Source organism: Protopterus annectens, chromosome 5.part0 (assembly GCF_019279795.1).
Source record: "Protopterus annectens isolate FY-2018-M chromosome 5.part0, PAN1.0, whole genome shotgun sequence".
Classification (NCBI taxonomy): domain Eukaryota; kingdom Metazoa; phylum Chordata; order Ceratodontiformes; family Protopteridae; genus Protopterus; species Protopterus annectens.
This window is the reverse complement of record NC_056735.1, coordinates 1,097,467,542-1,097,489,916: the sequence shown is the minus strand read 5'-3', so window position 1 is coordinate 1,097,489,916 and position 22,375 is coordinate 1,097,467,542. Positions and strand designations below refer to the sequence as shown.

Genomic DNA, 22,375 nt, shown 5'->3' with positions numbered 1-22,375 from the left:
CCCCTCTCCATGGCTTGATGTGCATGAAGCCTATTTGACCAAACTGGAATAGATTCAAATATTCACAAACACTCTGGTTTATAGAGAATTCCAATTATCCCACTACCAACTGGAAAACCTACTCTAGCCTTAAATGCACTAGCACAAAAAGTTCCTTCTCTAACTCAAATGCCCGGGAACAAAATTGTTCATACCACAAAAGGAACATACTAAATCTATCCCTCACTAACATGGCAAACATTCATTGCCACAACTGTTGGACCCTCATTAAACCTGACCCCAAACAAGTCACTTTCAAGCAAGAATACCAGAACTCAGCTCAAACTGAAAAACCTTACCAAGGCAAATATCCTCCTAAGTGAATGTATAAAAATGGAAGTGTTAACTACACCAAAAGCTTACACTAATGCCCTATACAATGACTCAAAAAAAAGTTTACAGATGCTGCATCAGAAAGAATTAAAGCCAGAGCGCCAAGTAAAAACAGGATGCCCTGGTGGACAGCACACCTGATACACTTGTAATAGGCGACTCTCAGGCACACTGATGTCCTGCTCACCAGGCTGAACAAGGAGAAGGTCACGGTGAGCTGCCTGTCGGCAGCTAGGATACGCCACATAACACAAGCACTCAGGTCACTCCAAGGCAAGTACAAATATGACTCAGTCATTGTCCATGCTGGTGTGAATGACCCGAGACGTACCTCCCTGGACTACATGGAGACAGAGGAGCTCTCTGGGCATGCAGCCCAGGCCGGTATGACCCTGACCTTGAGTAGCATCTTACCCTCACCAAGAATGATGCCACAGTATGAAGACAAGATTATCAATTTCAACAATTGGCTTAAGTATTGGTGTCATTCAAAGGGGATCTAATGTCTGTCAGCCTGGGATGACATGCTCGACAAGCCACGATGCTTCGCTAGGGACGGCTTGCACCTGTCACCCCTGGGCTTTCAGATATTGGCAAAGGCTCTTGCTACCCCCATAGTGCCTTTTTTAGGCAAGGCTCAAGACAAACCCACCTCCATAGGTATCACAAGGGATAAGAAACTAAGAGTAATGCTACTCAACGCCAGAAGTCTAAACCTCAAGATGCACGCACTCGAAACTCTCCTTAGCATGGAGAACATTGACATCTGTGCAGTAACAGAAACCTGGTTCAAGGCTCTCGAGAGCACCCCAGCACTACCAGGTTATACCTCATACCATGCTTTTCGGCCCCCAAACTTGGACTGAACCACAAAAGGAGGGGGAGTATCAATATTCAAAGATACCCACACCTCCAGGTTGGTGGCACAGCACGAAGCATCAGAGACTATCCATGTGCAACTAACAGTGGGTAAAACTGCCATCCAGTTTATAGCCTGCTACAGACCACCCTCCCAAACCCAGGAACCCCACTCGGCCTTCCTGAGAACACTGGAAAATATGAAGGTCTCTCCAAACACCATTATATTGGGTGACTTCAACTACCCAACCATAGACTGGGAGCATTACTCTAGCTCCAACACCCTAGCCCAAAGGTTCCTAGAATTTATAAACTCAAATGCTATGGAACAACTTGTTACCACTCCCACAAGAGGGGAAAACATATTGGACCTGATCATCACCAACATGGGGACTCTATGCTCCAGACCAGAAGTGTATCCCTCACTGGTAAGATCAGACCATAAACTAATCTCACTGGATATTCACATCCCGACCCCACCCCATGCCCAGAAAACCACAGTGAAAAACTTCTCTAAAGCAAATTTCACACTCCTCAAAACCGAGGTGGAATCCTTCAAAGCCCCCGGGCCTCTGGATAATACGGCCCAGACCACAAAATCCTTTATAAATGCATTCTATGAACACCTTCAGGAATGCATGGATCATGCAATCCCAAATAAAACCAAGACCCAATCCTCCAAAGGCAGACGTCCTGTCTGGTGGACCCCAGCCATAAACAAACTATACAATAGAAGGAGGAAGCTACTACATGACAAGAGTAGAATCCCAAAAAGGGAAGGCACCTCTGATCAGTATTAGCAAAAAACTATGGGCACTCATAAAATCGTCTAAGGCCAGCTTAGAGAGAAAAATTGCACAGGACACTAAGGATAATCACAAGGCTTTCTTTAGTTATGTTAGGAACCTGGGTGGGAATTCCCAGATATGCTCAGAATTAGTCCAAAATGACACAAAAATACACCGAACCCACAGACATTGCCAACATCCTAGCTGACAGGTTCAGCGCAAACTTCTCCCCCCCCCCCCACCAAAAGGGCTAATATCTATCCCAGCAGAGTGCTGCTCCCCTGACATCTCAGATGCTCAGGTAAGAGCTGCCCTCTCCAAAGCAAGAAACACAGCATCAATGGGACCAGACGGTGTCCCGGGCTGCGTCCTACATGAACTCCAAGAGCTAAACCCAAACCTAAAACTACTGTTCAATCTCAGCCTTACTACAGGATATGTACCCAAAGAGTGGCGTACAGCAACAGTGGTCCCTCTCCACAAAGGTGGTGCCTCATCCTGGAAACTATCGCCCCATAAGTCTCACTAGCTTGGTCTGCAAAGCTATGGAAAGGATTATCATGGACCTTATAAATAAAGATATTGGGGACCTACAGACACTGGATCCTACCCAGTTCGGTTTCGTTAAGGGCAGATCCTGCCTCAAACCTGGTCAATTTCTTTGAAACAGTCACCAAGGCCATTGACAAGGGGAAAGTGGTCCACACAGCCTACCTGGACCTCGCAAAAGCCTTCGATACAATACCCCACTCGGGCATTATAGATAAGCTCACCAGCTTAAATATAAACCCCTATGTCACTAGATGGGTTGCAAATTGGCTCAAGGACAGAACCCACATGGTTAGAATAGCTGGAGCCATGTCAGACTCCAAACCAGTTACAAGTGGCGTCCCACAAGGCTCAGTCTTGGGACCTCTCTTGTTCGGTATATATTTCTCGGAGGTACAGGCCAACATGGAAGGACTGTGGCTGACCAAGTTCGCAGATGACTGCAAACTGGGCACCATAATAGACTCTCCAGCTGACACAAGCATCCTCCAAAAGGGCCTCATAGAAACAGACAACTGGTGCCAGAGCCATGGCCTCAAGCTAAACGCCAAAAAGTGTAGTCATCCCCTTTGGCAAAAGTGTATAGTCATCCCCTTTGGCAAAAACAAAGTGCCCACAAATTACCACATAGGTGGTAATCCATTAAGTACAGAAGTAATTAGGGACCTGGGGACCCAAGTTGATAGCAATCTCTCATTTGACAACCACGTGGCCAAAGTGGTTAGAAAAACATTTTATATAGCCCACCTAATCATGAAGGGATTCACATCTAGATCAGGGGAGGTCATTGTGCCTCTTTACTCATCCCTCATCAGGCCCATAATTGAGTACAATGCCCCTTTTGGGATGTACCTTACCAGACACCTGCAGCAAGTGGAAAGACCCCAAAAGTACCTCACCAAGAGGATCAAGGGGCTCAAACAGATGCCGTATGCTGCCCGGTTAAAGAAACTCCAGCTCTACTCAGTGGCATACCGCCTGCTCAGAGGCGATCTGTGCCAGACTTATAAAGCCATGTCCAACCCGGAATTAATGGACATGCTGCACCTCAGAAAATCCAAATCCCATCGAGCTACGCGCTCGAGGGACTTAAACCTCAGCACTGAAATAAGTAGGACATGCTGGAGGGACAGATTCATAACCCAGAGGCTCCCTTCACTCTGGAATAAAATCCCAGTCCAGGTTAGGCAGAGTCCCTCATTGACGCTCTTCAAGAGGAATCTTGATGAGTGGATGGGAGATCGTAGGTTTACCCCGGGTATCACTTCTGTGTCACTGTTAGACAGAAGCGTAGTATACTAACCTCGAAAAAGGGCACAGCAAAATTAATTTAAAATGGGTGGCGAAAGCCATACACACTCTGGCTAGGCTTATAAATGCCCTAGGGCAGATAGCCTAGTATGAACCTATGAAATCCAGAAAACTTAAACAAAAAACTGCAGTGCAAGAAAACAGACAAGGCCCCAACAATGGAAAAGCACTCCCCTCAACAGGCAAACAAGACAACAATAAGACGATCTTTGAGAAAAATGTGGCAAGCACAGCCAAGGATACCCATAAGGCAAATGTTGTACTACAGGCCCCGAGGCCCTTATAAGCCTAGCCAAGAGTTTAGCCCATATTTAGACAAATCAGCACAGATTACCCTGCCCAGCAAGGACATGGGTGGAATCCCAGGGGTATGTTTTCTGCTTCCCATCCAGTTATCCAGATTGCAATTAAAAAGGGATAAAGAGTACTCTACCCGATGTGGAGGAATCCCAGGGGTATGTTTTCTGCTTCCCATCCAGTTATCCAGATTGCGATTAAAAAGGGATAAAGAGTACTCTACCTGATGTGGAGGGAGAGTATATTGCCTAGGTGGGAGGCCTCTGGGACACAAATCTGTCCAGCCAAGTCTCGATATCACAGACCAGGTCGATACCACACATGCGGGTTACTTGAGTGGAGCTTGACTTGCGGGTATGCAGCAGTCCCATCAAGGTGGGGTCCATGATCAGTCCCATCAAGGTGGGGTCCATGATCGCCTTGTATGCCAGACAGAGGCCACCTCCAAGGAGTTTGTACGAAACTAAGCAGAGGGATAGGGCTTTTAGCCTGTGGATGGTAGATGTTTGAGGCCCTGGATTCTCCTGGTGAAGAACACATGTGGTCTCTCTAGCGGCTGCATGTGCTTTATGAAGTACATGCCGAAAGGGGTGTTGTACTCAATGGGCCTTATAAGAAAACACAAGAACGTTGACCTTGTCCACTTACGAGGTGGACTATGAAGAAGGCTTTCAGTACAACGGAAGCAACGTGGTGATCAAAAGTCAGACTGCTATCAACGCAGGTGCCCAAATCCCTCACGAGTGAGCGGTTAGGACATTGGTATTAATGGCGATAATGTGTGGCTGTGGAATTTAACTTCCACAAGTAAAGGATCCATGCCCACTTTGGTACTTTTCCGTTATCGGGGCAACACTTTCAATGCGATTGTTCAGCTGTAATCCAGTGTCCAACATGTCTGTTAACCACATTTCCGTAATACATTTTAAGAAATATAAAGTTATTTTCCAGTTGACACATATGGGTAACAGACGTGTTAAGGTACTACATTACAGCTGAACGATCGCATTGAAAGTGTTGCCCCGATACGTTACAGACAAAGTAAAAAATAAAGACTTGGATCACATTAGGATAACTTCTTTTTTTACTTACTCATAAAATGCTTATATTCACCATATTAATTGCATAAAATGAACTCTCCCTTAAAAAAAAAAAAAGTGTCTTATTGTACATTTCGTTCATGCAGTTCTGAAGTTATGATCCGATTGGCTATCACACACACCACAATTTCCTTCCCCATTCAACTTTCTGGCTTAATTTAAATTTAGTTTCAACCAGATTTTTCATGTGGATAGCACAGTTAGTAAAACGAAATGTTTGTATAGTGTTTTAAATCACAGTAACATAAGGTACCTATTGTGACTACTGGCAGAGAATAGTGGATCCGCTTTTTTTGACTTTTCAATTAAAAACAGCGGTAGGGTATATCAATCTGGCAAAGAACAAACTGCAGAATTTGCATCAACCGTGATATGTAGCTAGACTCTGGTGCCTTTGTAAATACAACTACAGGGCGCCTGTTCTCCGTTATTTAAAAAACGGAAATGTATTTTGTACAGAAAGGGGAAAAAGCCCTTCCAAACTACAGATACTTCTCCGTCACTATTGCCGTTACTTGAGAACATGAATAAGCCCGTTTTCAATTAGGAAAATATGCAATTGGAAGAAGTTAATTTCCTAATGTTTATCAGGAAGTTACTGATGATGCACGTCATTGACAACGTACATTTTTTTTTTACTATTCTGTTACCGGGAAAACACTGAGGTTGCAAAGCTCCAAATCCGGTGGATAACACTTTAAAAAATGCTGTAACTTCTACTTTTACACACAGCTGTTCAAGATCAAATACATGGTTTGACATTTGTTTCGGACCTCAGCAAAACGCATTTGAAGTGTTGCCCCGATAACGGAAACGTACCCCCACTTTTACACTACATAGATTGTTCAAACACCAGTAGATTTATTCCCAAGATATACACCCTGGACAGCAGTTAGCGTTGTCACCTCACAGCCAGACCAAAAAAACTCTAACATTTACCCTTTTTTACTGTGGTCAAACGGTAAACCAATCAGAGCTACCTGATGCTATTGATTAACTGCTGAAACCTAGCTACCATCGCCAAAGATTATGCCCGACGTATCCAGATAACACATTGCTTCTACACTCCTAACATCCCTACTATGCTGTTCCAAGTTTCACTAATATCCAAGTCTCAAAGCTATTAAAAACTAAAAAAAAAAAAACTGCCACGACGTTCTTCAGTCAGCACTACAAACCCTATGCCTAGCCCTCAAGGAACTTAATATGCCCGGAACTAGCATACGACCTAATTATAGCTACCATGGTGCACAATCATTTAAAAGCTTGAAACTACATAACTGTAAACATCATACAACACAACACTAAGTGCCAAAAACTTCTGTTCTCAAAGCAAATCTCAACTTAGTATATAAATTGTTGCAGGGCTCGTTTTAAGTTACTAAAAAAGTAAAAATGATTTTTTTTCCCCCGGTAACGAACCGCCCCGCTGACCCTTTACGATACATCGGCGGGGCCCCTACAACCCAAACAGCAACTTTGAAAATATATGTCCCTTTAACAGTTAGAACTATTCTAAATATCAAAGCCTTCGAATTACAACTAAAGCTCGGTTTGTTTCGCATTACTCTTCGGCGTTATTGTACTGTAGAACACCCCGCAACTAACATTAGATAAATAATAACGAGGACGGTAAGACATCACCAATACTCAGTCCTTATTCATACACGTCAACTGGTGGTGGGCGGGACTTAATACTGCGCACCCTTACTACAATAAGACTATTGAAGGAATATCTAATAGAAGAGTAAAAACAGAACATTACTTATTTTTTTCGACACTGAACAAGTTGCTATAGGAAAAGAAGCAAGTACTACATAGTTATCACCAAGCTTAGTAACACACACAATTGGAGAGGAACGTGTTAATACTCCATTAGCATGCAAAATTAAGATTATTATAACTACCACGTGAATGCAATACTAAGCTTAAAGATCCCTCAGATCAATACCCCCTTAATACGTATGACGCATACAAAAACTTGCCCAAACGTAATATGCATATACAACATTACAAATAGCAGTACAATTTCTTGAATAGACAATGTCATCACTGCTACCTATATTGCAATACAGCAAGCAAACAGCGCTGAAAATATTTTTTTTGCGTTAAGAACTCTACAACACCCTCCGACTGCTTTACGAACTAAAATACCAAACCGTAAAAAAAACAAAAAATATACCCCTTTAACCATAAAGAGTTCTGCATTACACTTTACTCAAGAAAAAAATATAATCACCAAAATCACAACATGACAAAACACTTAAATTAAAAAACAAACAGACGCCTCCATTACTTAAGTCACAATAAACATAAAATAACACTAACTATACGTTTAGAGAGTGCGTTACCTTTCCATCTACCCTGGCGTAACGTCTTCCATGACCAGGGTAAATTTTGTAACCGCTGAAACTGCATAGTTCAACCCTAAATAACACGACAAAAAATTACGACTTAAAAATATCAAACATACATATTTCTATTATTAAAAAATAGCTATTTAAAAAGATGATGAAAGATGATAAATAGAATACCGTACTTCATTATTCCAGCTAAAATGGCGAAAAGAAAGAAAGGATCATGGGAACTCGCTTAGTGGCACATGTGAAGGATTTTCCCGGATGTAAATAAAACCAATAAGACGTTATGAATTTACACAGCAACTCCCACTATACGTCCTGTAATTTTATTTGCTGTCAAGAAACAACCAATCGGAGGATTAGTGTGTTGCTTAGTAGTTAGCAAGCGGGAACTATGGCGGCTGTGGAAGGAAACACTTTTTATGTGGAAATGCCAAATCTGGCAGGTACACTAATAACTGCATAAATACATTTACATTTACGTTTCATAATAGCAGTTATTTATTGTTCAAGTTGTGCTTAAGTTGCTTACAGCTCAGTGTTAGAGCCAGAAACATGGAAACTGTTTTACGTTATTTATAGACAAGACTCTGGTGGTAAAGCAAAATACTGTAGCTAAGACAACCGCAATGCTGCATGGGGATTTTAGTGTGCACAGGGTTTTGATCCACTATGATACTCTGTTTTCTGAGTTTGTATTCAGGAGTACTACAGCACGCAGATGTTTTTGTATAGTGTTTTCAATGATTGTGTTAGCGTTTCTACTTTTTTACTGTCTTATCACTGAAACATGCAGGTAATGATACGTTCAGCGGTGTCTTTCTGATCAGAGAATTTTAAACAAATGGGTGTCTGGAAACTTGAATCGGTACTTAATAATAGTGTATTAGAATTTACGTTTCTGACATTGGGTATGACATAATAATAAATACAATACGTTTAAAGTTTTTGAGTGTTTCTGTGTGTAGTGTATGCTCCATCACAATGGTGGCATGTCACAGCACAAGCTTATACTGCTAGCGAAAAACTTGTGCAATCTGCAAGTCGCAAGTAGTTTTGCGATATTTTTAAGTTTCTTAACTGGGATGATTTGATCCTTGTCATTCATGATCCAGACCATTTGAAGCATTTCATTTTAATTTTATTTACTTTGGTAACTGAGAAAATTTAAGGAGGTTAGACATTGTTTCATGATTGGCAGTGGAGTTTTATACTGTCAAGTTCCCAGCCCGGCGCCCAAACTTCCACAGTAGGAACACATTATTTCAGTGGGGGCGTCCACGGTGGTACAGCGGTTAGCGTTGCCACTCACAGCAAGAGGCTCTCCGGTTCAATCCTCAGCTGGGGTGCTTTCTGTGCGGAGTCTGCATGTCCTCCCTGTGGTAGTGTGGTTTTCCTCCGGCTACTCCGATTTCTTCCAACATCCCAAAGACCGTAGGGGTGAGTGCGTGTGTGTGCCTTATGTGGAAGGTTGGGCGCCGGCATAGCTCTCAACCTTCCATCTCCAAAACGAGGAACACTGCCTCTCATAACGTGAGACAAATGGGCAAAATGTGGAACACATACTAATAGTTCACTATCAACTTCAGATAGGAAGCTCGTAGGATGGTTAAAATGTGATAGTTTACTTATAAAACATGTATTTTAATGAAACTATGTGATTCAGTTCTATTTACCATTGACATCAGTTTAAAAATTCGTAATCCTAAGTATGTCACAGACCCTTTCATTGTGGAACTTCGAGAAACACGGACATTTTAAGACCTCAATTGAGAAACATTCCTCAACGTGAGGTACACTTGAGAGGTAGGTTCATAGGTAAGTACTAGGCTATCTGCCCAAGGGCATCTATAAGCCTAGCCAGAATGTGTTGGCCTTCGCCACCTCCTTAGATTAGTTCACTGTGCCTCTGTCCAGCAGAGCCATTAGTTCCCTGTGCCTCTGTCCAGCAGAGCCACTGCAGTGATCCCATCCACTCATCAAGGTTTCTTTTGAAGAGTGTTAGTGAGGGGCTCTGCCTAATGTAGATTGGAATCCTGTTCCAAAGCATAGGGAGTCTCTGGGACAGGGATCTGTTCCTCCAGTACGTCCTATTTATAGTTGTGGTGAGGCTTAGATCCCTAGAGTGTGTGGCTTTCAGGGGGTTTGTTCATTCATTTATTTATTTATTTACGTGGAACATGTCTATCAATTCTGGATTGGCCATGGCCTTGTATGTCAGGCAGAGATCACTACTGAGTAAGCGGTGTGCAACCGAGTGCAGTTGGAGTTTCTTCAGTCGGCTGCATAGGGCATTTGTTTGAGGCCAGTAATCCTTCTGGTGAGGTACTTCTGTGGTCTTTCCAGCTGTTGCAGGTGTCTTGTAAGGTACATCCCAAATGGGGCGTTGTACTCTATGATGGGTGTGATGAGTAGAGGGGGCACAATAACCTCTTGTTCTAGATGCGATCCCTTTTGTGATTAGGTGGGCCACATAGAAGGATTTTCTATCAACCTTGGCAATATGATTATCAAAGGAGAGATTACTATCTACTTGGATCCCAGATCCCTTATTAAATTTTCTGTATTTAGGGGACTATTGCGTATCGGGTAGTTCGCGGGTACTTTTTTTTTCAAAGGGGATGACTATGCACTTTTTGGTATTTAGCTTGAGGCCATGATTTTGATACCAGGTATCTGTCTCAGTGAGACCCTTCTGGAGGATGTCTGTGTCAGCTGGAGAGTCAATTATGGCCCCCAGTTTGCAGTAGTCTGCGAACTTGGTCAGCCATAGTTCTGCTGTGCTTGCCTGTACCTCTGAGAAGTATGTACCGAACAGGAGGGGTCCCAGGACTGAGTCCTGGGGGACGCCACTTGTAACCGGTTTAGAATCGGACCTAGAGTCTGCAACTCTCACCGTGTGGCTTTTGTCCGAGAGCCAATTGGCAACCCATCTCGTGACGTAGGGGTTTATGTTCAGGTTGGTGAGCTTGTCTATAATACCAGAATGGGGAATGGTGTCGAAAGCCTTTGCAAGGTCTAGGTAGGCTGTGTGGACCTCCTTTCCCTCATCTAAAGCCTTGGTAATGGTTTCAAAAAAGTCCACAAGGTTTAGGAGGCATGATTTGCCCTTAACAAAGCCAAACTGGGTAGGGTCCAATGTTTGGAGGTTCCCAATATTTATGTTAATGAGTTCCATGATGATGCATTCCATAGCCTTGCAGACCAGTCTAGACAGGCTTATAGGGCGATAGTTCCCGGGGTCCATTGTGGCTCCACCTTTGTGGCGTGGGATAACTTGCTGTGAGCTACTCTATATGGGTACGTAACCTGTAGAGAGCCTGAGTTTGAACACTGTGTTTAGGTGAGGGGTTAGTTCATTTTGGAGCTCGTGTAAGACACAGCCTGGGACACCGTCCGGTCCCATTGAAGCTGTGTTTTTGGCTTTGGATAGGGCTGTTTTAACCTGTGTGTCAGTGATTGCCGGGGCTCTCCATTCTTCTGGTATGGTTATAGGCCCTTTAGGTGGTGAGAGGGGGGTGAAGTTGGCACTAAACCTGCCTGCCAGAATTGTGTAACCAGACAAATACCTTCCGAAGGCTGCTGATGAATATTAAAAATCCTTTATTGGAGGAATGTCCATAATACAACCACCATAAAACCATAAAAAAACTGTTGAGCGCTTTCGTACACCCTCTTAGGTGAACTTCTTCAGAACAATTAGAAACAATTCAGATGCACTTAAATATCTACACAGCTTGTTACCAATTAAACAATTACAAATTCTTTTAAAAATCCTTTGAGAATTTAAGGGGCATACTTCCCCTCTTTTACAATACGTAATGTTTCATCTTTAACATTGGTGCAATAGAGCAACTATCATTTAAGCCAGTATATAATGTTGCTCTTAAACTAATTTGCCATCTAGTTTCCTTGAGATGTACACTGTCATTTGTTACATTGCCCTGCATATCCTTTTGTATAGAATCCAATACAAAAAAATTTAAACCGATGTGCCTATATAGGGCATTTGTTGATGATTCTAGTCTGATGTCTCTCATATGATCGTAAATCCGATCCCTCAACCTCCTAGAGGTCTTCCCTGCATAGAAACATGAACATTGTTGGCATAAAGCAACATATACTACATTCACTGTATTACAATTATAATAAGATGTAGCAGTATATGTATATTTGTGAATTGTTACCAGATTATTCACTAAAATGTGTGTGCAGAACGTACATGCCCCACATTTGAATGTGCCAGTCTTTTTATTTGGTTTTAGATTAGACTGGGAGGTAGTAGTGGCCCTTTCCAATATTTGTTTAAAGGTGGTATCTTTTTTTTATATATCACCTTAGGTGCTATTCCTATTTTTTCCACCGTATTTGGTTCAGATAAAATTAACCACCAGTTTTTAAAAATTACATTGGTGATATATCTGGCATCCAAACTGTATGAGGTAATAAAGGCTCTATTATATCCCTCTTGTTCATATTGCCTTGTGGTATTTACCATCCCACCATGTAGGAGGATTGGTTGAATTATCCCCATTTTTCTTTTCCTTTGAGCTTCTCTTAGAATATCCTATACAAAACCTTCCAGATAACCTCTCATTAGAAACATATTTACCACTTTCTCCCACTCATCTGTAAAATTCCTTTCATTAGATATCATCCTGGCCAGTCTGACAAACTGGCCTTTTACAACAGCTTTTTTCTGATGTGTGGGATGGTTACTGGTGTAATGTAAATATGTATTAGAAAACATAGGTTTTCTGTAAATATTGGACTCGTATCTGCCTTCAGTATAATTTTTACTCACTTCCACATCTAAAAACACAATTTTATGCTAGTCAACATTATGAGAAGTTCAAAGGAAAAGAAAAATGGGGACAATTCAACCAATTCTCCGATATGGTGGGACAGTAAATACCACAAGGCAATATGAACAAGAGGGATATAATAGAGCCTTTATTACCACATACAGTTTGGATGCCAGATATATCACCAATGTAATTTTTAAAAACTGGTAGTTGATTTTATCTGAACCAAATATGGTGGAAAAAATAGGAATAGCACCTAAGGTGATGTATCAAAAGATACCACCTTTAAACAAATATTGGAAAGGGCCAGTACCACCTCCCAGTCTAATCTAAATCCAAATAAAAAGACTGGCACATTCAAATGTGGGGCATGTAAGTTCTGCACACACATTTTAGTGAATAATCTGGTAACAATTCACAAATATACATATACTGCTAGATCTTATTATAATTGTAATACAGTGAATGTAGTATATGTTGCTTTATGCCAACAATGTTCATGTTTCTATGTAGGGAAGACCTCTAGGAGGTTGAGGGATTGGATTTATGATCATATGAGATACATCAGACTATAAAGGCATCAACAAATGCCCTATATAGACACACACACAAAAATAACACACATCGGTTTAAATTTTTTGTATTGGATTCTATACAAAAGGATATGCAGGACAAAGTAACAAATGCCAATTTAAATCTCAAGGAAACTAGATGGAAAATTAGTTTAAGAGCAACATTATATCCTGGTTTAAAGGATAGTTGCTCTATTGCACCAATGTTAAAGATGAAACATTATGTATTGTAAAAGAGGGGAACTATGCCCCTTTAATTCCCAAAGGATTTTTAAAAGAATTTGTAATTGTTTAATTGATAACAAGCTGTGTAGATATTTAAGTGAATCTGAATTGTTTCTAATTGTTCTGAAGAAGTTTACCTAAGATGGTGTACGGAAGCGCTCAACAGTTTTTTATGGTTTTATGGTGGTTGTATTATGGACATTCCTCCAATAAAGGATTTTTAATATTCATCAGCAGCCTTCGGAAGGTATTTGTCTGGTTACACGTTTGTGGTTTTATCTTTTGGATTGGCTGTCTGCCAGAATGTTGACAATATCGGTCAGTTCAGTGTATTTTGTGCCATTCTGCACTAACTCAGAGCAGATCTGAGAGTTTCCACTTAGTTTCTTGACATAGCTAAAGAACGCTTTGCGGTTATCTTTGGAGTCCTTGGCAATTTTCCTTTCGAAGTTAGCCTTGGATGATTTTATGAGGGATCGTAGTTTCTTGCTGATACTGATCAGGGATATCTTTCCTTCTTGGGATTTTACTCTTTTCTGTACTATTTTCCTCCTTCTATTGTTTAGCTTGTTTATGGTAGGGGTCCACCAGACTGGTTTCCTTTTCTTGGAGGAGTGAGTCTTGGTTTTGCTTGGGGTAGCACGATCCATGCATTCTTGCAGGTGTTCATAGAGTGTCTTTTTTGTAAGGGATTCAGCAGCTTGGACAGTGTTGTCCTTTAGCACGGGGGCTGTGAACCTTTCCACCTCGGACTTAAGTAATGTGAAGTTTGTTTTTGAAAAGTTTTTCACGGTGGTTTCCTTGATTGGGGGTGGGGGCGGAATGTGGATATCAAGAGTGATTAGTCTATGGTCTGATCTAACCAGCGAGGGGTTGACCTCTGGTGTGGAACACTGGTCGCCCATGTTGGTGATGACCAGGTCCAATATATTGTGACCTCTGGTGGGGGTGTTGACCAATTGATCCAGGGCATTCGAGTTTATAAATTCTAGGAAGCGTTTGGCAAGGGAGTTAGTACTTGAGTAGTTCTCCCAGTTAATGTTTGGGTAATTGAAATAACCCAATATTAGGGCGTTTGATAGGTCCTTCATATTTTCCAGTGTCTCCAGAAATGCAGAATGGGGGTCCTGGGTCATGGTGGGTGATCTGTAGCAAGCTACAATTTGAATTGCTGTTTTGCCCGTTGTTAGTTGCACGTGGGTGATCTGAGGCATCGTGCTGCACCACTAACCTGGAAATGTGGTTATCCTTGATGAATATGGATACACCCCCGCCATTTGTGTTTCGATCCGGGTTCTGTGGCCAAAAAATATGGTATGAATTATAGCGTGATAGTGCTGGGGTGCTCTCTGGGGCCTTAAACCAGGTTTCTGTTACTGCACAGATATCTATGTTCTCCATACTGAGGAGTGCCTTGAGTGCATGCATTTTGTGGTTTAGACTTCTGGCGTTGAGTAGCATTACCCCCATGTTTTTGGTTACTTGTGCTATTTACGGTGGTGGGTTTGTCTTTTGAGCTGTGCCTAAAAAGGCACTATGGGGCGGCAAATGGGCAAAATGTGGAACGCCGGGCTGGCAACTCGACTCCGTAAAACTCCACTGCCAATCATGGGCGGACAGGTGATCCACTGTGGTGACCCCTAACCGGGAAAAGCTGAAAGAAGAAGACATTGTTTCAGTGGTTTGGGGGGGGTGCTGAGTCCAGGGAAAACATCCACGAGGAATACATAGATAAAGCATAACACAGACTGTCCAGTCACTTCGAACAAATCCTACAATGAGACTGTCGTCTGTCTAACAGAATACACATTGGTTTTGTTCTGATAAGTATATGAAAATGAAATATTAATAAGCATCAAATGCATCCAGAGATGGGCATGTAAGACCCGAATATGAAAATAAAAAGTATTTAGATGCAGTAATCAAAATGTGAAATAGTTGATTGCTACTTATAAGAGAACAGTCATGCTCCACTGAGAAAGTAAGCATGACAAGAATATTTCAGGGGTGTTATCTTGACTCTTATTTCCCCATCTCTAAGGTGCAACAGTCTTGGAGTTCGTATATGCAAGGGGGGTGAGAGGCAGTCAGGCAGACTCTTCCCCCATCGGGAGATTATTGGAGTAAAGCCTGCCCTCACTGCAAAAATGCTTTAATAGCTGAACAGTTAGTTTTCATGAGGAACCTAGTGGTATTATAAACAGATGTAACGTGTGTGCATTGACTAGTGCATTTGTTGTAAATAATTCTTTTACTATATCTACTCCCTTTTACAGTGTGTAGTGTAACTTAAGGAATTTTTGGGAAGACATCCTATAGTCTGTGTAATTTTGGAGGCAGCACCCCCCCCCATGTCAGGAGGGGTGCAGGGGGTTTTGTCCCCTTATTTTACATAGCAAAATGTGTACTCACTACTTCAGAGTTCTGCAGAGCAGTTTTATGCAAGCCAGAATTCTCAGAATAAAGTTAAGGTGAGTAGGTATAGTAATATTTTGTCTATACTTGTAAGTTAACCTCTGTCCATGCAGTACATTGCCATAATTACAGTTGCTTTGTGCAGAGGCTAGTGTAAGCAAAAACCACCACAAGTTTTTCTGGTTAAGGATAATAGAGCATTATAGTTGCAACACATGAGTAATCATGATATACCATCCTAATTTTATGTATTTTCACTTTAATGTTGAGAGGGGGGACCTGCTGGGCAAAGCCAGTAAGAAGACAAAACTTCAGGGCTATAATATTGTGTACTTAAATGTAGAGTATTTTGCGTTGCAGATTTGGTTAAGCAGCTGAGATGCCTGTACAAGTGTCAGGACTGTGGATTATGTTTACATTTGTGATTACAGGATAATGAAAGTATGCACGTGTAACTAAATATGGAAGAATGGTGAGCAAGTAAAAACTGCATATTCCCCTTTTTTTTTTTTTTGGTTAAAGGAAAACTCTACCCTAGAACTTAAAAGGAAAACTCTACCCTAGAACTTAAAAGGAAAACTCTACCCTAGAACTTAAAAAAAAAAAAAACTTTTTTTTAAACTATCTTTTTGATCTATTTTAACACCCAAGTGCTTTATTTGTAATTTAGCCTGTATTCCACAACTTGGCTACCATTAGGGCTTGAGGTGTCAACATGATCTTGTTCTTCCTCGACCCTTTATCTTTCCCATAATGCTTTGTATGACTTATGCCAGACATAAGGAAGTAACTGTGAATTCCAACGCCATTGACATATGATGGGATTTGTGAGAGTCACTGTCATCTTCTATACCTTCTGTAAAAGTACGGTGTCTTTTCTGTCTCTAGTCACCCTCATTTATGTTTGGCTCAGAGCTTGTTTTACAAATTGCAGACCTTTGTTCAGGGTTTTATTTTGTAGTCTAAGAGAAAGTGATTCTGCAAGGGTCTCTCATTGCAGTCTCTCAGTGCAGTGACAGTTTTAATGCCTCTGCAGAAGTGTGGGGGGAGGGGGCTCTGCTTGACGTGGAGAGGGAGTCTGTTCCACAGATGGGGGAGTCTCTGGGACACAAATCTGTCCCGCCAACAAGTCCTATTGATTTCACAGACCAGGTTGAGGCCATATATCCGGGTTACTCAAGTGGAGCTTGACTTGTGGATATGCAGCAGTCCCATCAAGGCGGGGTCCAAAATCACCTTGTATGCCAGACGCAGGTCACCTCAGCCGAGTCTGTATGAAACTGAGTAGAGGAATGGGCTTTTAGCCTATCTGTGTATGGTAAATGTTTGAGGCCCTGGATTCTCCTGGTGAGGAACCTCAGTGGTCACTACAGCTGCTACATGTGCTTTGTGAGGTACATGCTGAAAGGGGCGTTGTACTCAATAATGGGCCTTATAAGGGAAGAATACAGGAATGTTATAACCTCCTTGTCCTTGGATGAGATACCATTACTTATGAAGTGGGCCATGTAGAAAGCTTTCCATACAGCGGAAGCAACATGGTGGTCAAGTCAGGCTGCTATCAACTTGGGTGCCCAAATCCCTCACGGCTGATTGCGTGTTTAGGACAATGTTATTAATGTGATTATTTGTGGGGATGTAACTCTCCCCATAGGGGGTAATGCATTTTTTGATGTTTCGCTAGAGACCATGTTTCTGGTACCAGTCATTTGTTTGGGTGAGACCCTCTTGGAGGATGTTCACATAACTAACGGAATTGATGATGGCCCCCAGGTTGCAGTCATCTGCAAAATTGATCAGCCATAGCCCACTGCTTTTGGTCTGTGTGAAGATAGGTGAAGGCTGCCAGCCTAGCCAGATAGAATTATCTGTCATTTGTAAATATTAATATAAGCCACAGGCTTGTTCTGTTAAATGGGAAAAATGGTGTTAAATGTGGAACTGCAAAAATGTAACAGTGCACTCTGCTGTAACAAAGCTGATAAGGCAATTCTTTGATGTCAAAACTCAAGAGCCAAGATGTCTAGATAAAGGCAATTCTGCCTATTGTTTTGAGGCCAGAGTTAATTGCTAGAATTTGCATGTATAATTTCTTGTATTCCTCTGGTTCCTGACCAGCTCCAAGATCAAAGGGGCTATTAACCTCAGAGTCTTTTAGCCTGGAAACCAGAAATAAATGATGTAATCTGAAATGAATCAGTGGTACTGTGTGATCAATTTAAGGACAGAAAGAATGAGAGTATTGGAGCATTTGTCTTGAGAACATCCAGCTCACCACTCTGCCTGTGTCTATATGCAAGCAGGATTTTAGAACTGTGTTTTCTCTTGGATATAGCTAGAAAATAGGAAGATTAGACTAGTTTGTTTTTCTGTGATGTCAAAACTTTTCCACTGTATTATTTTAAGTATTTCTCTGTGATCTCTGAACTCTTTACTGGTACTGTATAGTAAGAAGTGTTGTATTGTGTTTTTATTATTTATTATTAAATATTTTTAAACCTTTCAACTGTAGCTGTTTTGTGTAGAGATAATTTCAGCTCTGAGTCCATTGCATGTATATAGTGGTTCTGTACCAAGTCACTCCAAATAAGTCTTGACTGTTTGGTTGCACTTACTACTTGGATAATAATATTGCACAGTATAATTGGACACCCTTTCATAAGGGCCTTTGAGTAGCTGATAAATGTTATCTGGGTGGTGGCAGTGATTCCTACCGTATAGTCTGGGTAAAAGGGACACAGCTGGAGAACCTGTGCCATCCTTCCCCAGGAGTGTCTGTGTGGTTGTATAAACTCTTATCGCTAAGTGTGTGTCAGCTACTTGGGCAGGGACACAAAGCACTGGTTAGACAGAGAAGGTGCTGGAGGCTTTAGCTTGCCCACTAGGCTGAGATCTGGACCCAATATCTGTGCCAGTGTGGAGTCTTATTGGGGACCTGGAGAGAAAGGGAGAAACCAGCCCCAGTCTGACTGCAATCTCTGTGTGCTTTTAAGGGAAATTGTACTTTACTGTGTGTGTATTTATTATCCTTTCCCTATATGGACGCCCCTCACTGGTGTTAGTGGTGAGGATTGAGTCTCCTTGATTGCTGGGCCAGTGCACGAGCGTCACAGTCTGTACGTCAGAAAAGTAAATCCCAAATAACAAGAGTCTCCATGGTTAAACCCTGGGGTATGCTGCTCGTTACAAGTCTACTGCTTGAGGTCGCTTCCCCTATTTTGACTAGGGTGGGTTCTGTCAGTGAGCCAGTTTGCTACCCATCTGGTAGCATATGGATTGATGTCTAGTTGAGAGAGTTTATCTATTATGCCCGAGTGGGGAATAGATGTCGAAGGCTTTGTTCAGGTCAAGGTAGGCGGTGTGCACAGTCTTCCCCTCGTCCATGGCTTTGATGACTGTCTCAAAAAAAATTGTCGACCAAATTTAACAGACATGACCTCCCCTTGATGAAGCCAAACTGTGTGGGATTGAGTGTTTGGAGGTTGCCAATGTCCTTGTTAATGGGGTCCAGGATAATCCATTCCATGGCCTTGGAGATCAGGCTAATTAGGCTGCTGGGTCTATAATTTCCTGGATCAGTGGATGCTCCACCTTTGTGCAAAGGAATGACAGTGGCTGTCCTCCACTCAGCTGGGATGAAGCTGGTACTCAGGCTTTGGTTGAATAGGGCTCCTAATGGTGCCCAAGTTCCTGCCTGTGTTCATGTAGGATGCCGCATGCAGGCATGAGTCATACAAAGCATTATGGGAAAGGAGGTTGAGGAAGAACAAGATCATGTTGATGCATCAAGCTCCATTGGTAGCCATGTTGTGGAAAACAGGCTAAAAATTACAAATAAAGCACTTGGTGACTTTGAGGTGTTAAAATAGGTCGGAAAACATAGAGTGAAACAAACGGATTTTTTTTAGTTCTAGGGTGGAGTTTTCCTTTAACCCTGTAATGGTCAATCCATTGGCCCGTTTCAGTCATGACATGAGATCACAGCCAGGGCAGAATCAAGACACATTGACATTAAATGGGTAAACAAGAGAAGAGTATTATTTAGAATGTATGCACAAGGGACAGCTTGGTTATGTTACAGCAAACATCACCAACAGTATTTTACAATAGCATACAATTAAAGGCTGAAGCACTTACAGATGACTTCAGTTTTCTAAGTATTTATAGGTTCGTAGGTTCATACTAGGCTATCTGCCCTGGGGCAATTATAAGCCTAGCCTGATTCTGTATGGCTTACGCCACCCCTTGATTTGAGTATACTGTGCCCTTTTTAAGGTTTAGTTTACTGTGCCTCTGTCTAATAGTGACACGGGAGTAATCCCTGGGACAAACCTACGATCCCCCATCCACTTATCGAGATTCTTCTTGAAGAGATTCAGTGAGGTGCTCTGCCTCACATGTGATATGTGCAGCCATATAGACGTATTGTAAAATATATAAAAACAAAGATAATAGTTGTCATTGTTACTGTTTCAGATTTTTTTGATATGTTATAGTCATTTTTTCCCTTCAAATTCTATACCTTGTTTTATTCAAAAGTATAGTTAAATTCCTACAACAAAAGTGCTGTTCTCAAGCATTGTGCAGTATTCCTCATTTCCCATGGGTAAGGCTTTTTTCAAAATGTCTAACTAAGATAACTTAATTGATTTTAACCATAACAGGTGGTTTTAACAAGAATATGAAATCCACATTGTGTTGAAAAAGTAGGAATAATATAACCAACAAATCCTACTCAACTGTGTATAGTATAACTAGAATTTGTAAAAAAAAAAAAAATGCCAAACTTTTGACCTACAGAAGTGGAATAGGTTCTGTAGGACATCTCCATAATAAGCTAAGAATGTGATGCTAAGTAAGTGCTCTGTTGGGCGAGAACCCAATTTCTTTGAGCTCACTGGAAAGTAAGAACACTGACAGCGGTGGACATTATATATCCTTAGAACACATTTTTATCCAACCATTTATTTATGTGATCCCATTTTTTTCTAGCTTGGTCACTATTATCTGCAGTAGTGGCCTTTAATTTCAAATTCACATAAGCCTATTGCCAAGGTCCTCAATTGTTGGATTGTGGAAACACCCTTTGTTTCCATTTCTTGGTCACACATTTTTTTGCAAGGATCAATACTCTATTTTTTACTGTTTGCACTTCTAACAGTCGTTTAAAGTCATTTTTGTGTTTAACTGTTGTAGGCTACACACTCAGGTGCACTAGCCTATGTATAGCATTTACAATGTTTTTTTGTGTAAAGTTACTGTTTGTTCTGCAAAAAAAAAAACAAAAAAAAAATCTTGTTTCCTGCCTTTTCTAAGCTATATTAGTCCCGATTTCAGGTTTTGCTGAATTCTGGGCTGTGGTACAAGTTCCTGTGTTGCCCATATCCTTACCTGGATAGGAGGAAGCTTCTCTGTTCACCAGTGAGAGTAGGGAGTTTTGAGCTGCCTATCTGTTCCTGGAGGAGTGGTCTCAGCCCAGCAACTAGTAGCTTATTGGTCGTTTTGGGCTAATTCCTATCTCTTTCTATCTCCCTGCTTTAAAACCTGCATTTGCGCGGTTTTGCGCACCGTGCAGCTTGGCGCAGCACCGATTACTCAGGTTTAAACTATTCCCGGCTCCATGAACTCTGCTCTTCAATTTTCCCCTTAGAACTAGTCAAACTGTCAAATTAAGCACTCAACCTTCATTTTACAGCCCAGCACTTGTTCAAATTTCTCAGTAAGCACTAACAAACGCTAGCACTGCACCCCCTTATACTGTATAGAAGTAAAAGGCTCCCTATTCAATCAGTAAAACAGTTCATTAAACTATTCCAGCATGTCCAAAGGGCAGTTTCAGGTCTACACTCCAGTCCAGCTGGTGAATCTGGGAATCTTGAGGCAATGTTACAATTGTCTCATAGGTTCATAGGTTCATACTAGGCTATCTGCCCTAGGTCATTTATAAGCCTAGCCAGAATGTGTTTGGCTTTCGCCACCCATTTTAAATTTATTTTGCTATGCCCTTTTTCGAGGTTAGTATACTATGCCTCTATCTAACAGTGACACAGAAGTGATACCTGGGGTAAACCTACGATCTCCCATCCACTCATCAAGATTCCTCTTGAAGAGAGTCAATGAGGGACTCTGCCTAACCTGGACTGGGATTTTATTCCAGAGTGAAGGGAGCCTCTGGGTTATGAATCTGTCCCTTCAGCATGTCCTACTTATTTCAGTGCTGAGGTTCAAGTCTCGAGCGTAGCTCGATGGGATTTGGATTTTCTGAAGTGCAGCATGTCCATTAATTCGGGTTGGACATGGCTTTATACGTCAGGCACAGATCTCCTCTGAACAGGCGGTATGCCACTGAGTAGAGCTGGAGTTTCTTTAACCGGGCAGCATATGGCATCTGTTTGAGCCCTTTGATCCTCTTGGTGAGGTACTTTTGGGGTCTTTCCAGTTGCTGCAGGTGTCTGGTAAGGTACATCCCAAAGGGGCATTGTACTCAATTATGGGCCTGATGAGGGATGAGTAAAGAGGCACGATGACCTCCCCTGATCTAGATGTGAATCCCTTCATGATTAGGTGGGCTATATAAAATGTTTTTCTAACCACTTTGGCCACGTGGTTGTCAAATGAGAGATTGCTATCAACTTGGGTCCCCATGTCCCTAATTACTTCTTCTGTACTTGATGGATTTCCACCTATGTGGTAATTTGTGGGCACTTTGTTTTTGCCAAAGGG

General features: G+C 41.7%; 2 protein-coding genes across 4 annotated transcripts in view; one reads left to right on the top strand and one right to left on the bottom strand.

Moving 5' to 3' along the window:
* RPL24 (ribosomal protein L24) overlaps window positions 1–7,901 on the bottom strand; it is a 309,885-nt gene extending 301,984 nt beyond the window's left edge. The window contains exons 1-2 of the mRNA XM_044070964.1: window positions 7,815–7,901; window positions 7,627–7,702 (exon numbers count right to left, since the gene is read on the bottom strand). Coding sequence (XP_043926899.1) covers window positions 7,627–7,702; window positions 7,815–7,819 — 81 coding nt within the window. The 5' untranslated portion in view covers window positions 7,820–7,901. The remainder of the gene's footprint in view (window positions 1–7,626; window positions 7,703–7,814) is intronic.
* A 20-nt stretch (window positions 7,902–7,921) lies between these two features.
* Window positions 7,922–22,375, top strand: part of CEP97 (centrosomal protein 97) — a 2,210,548-nt gene continuing 2,196,094 nt past the window's right edge. For all 3 annotated transcript variants that reach the window (XM_044070962.1, XM_044070961.1, XM_044070960.1), the window contains exon 1: window positions 7,922–8,081. In XM_044070962.1, coding sequence (XP_043926897.1) covers window positions 8,030–8,081 — 52 coding nt within the window. In that variant the 5' untranslated portion in view covers window positions 7,922–8,029. The remainder of the gene's footprint in view (window positions 8,082–22,375) is intronic.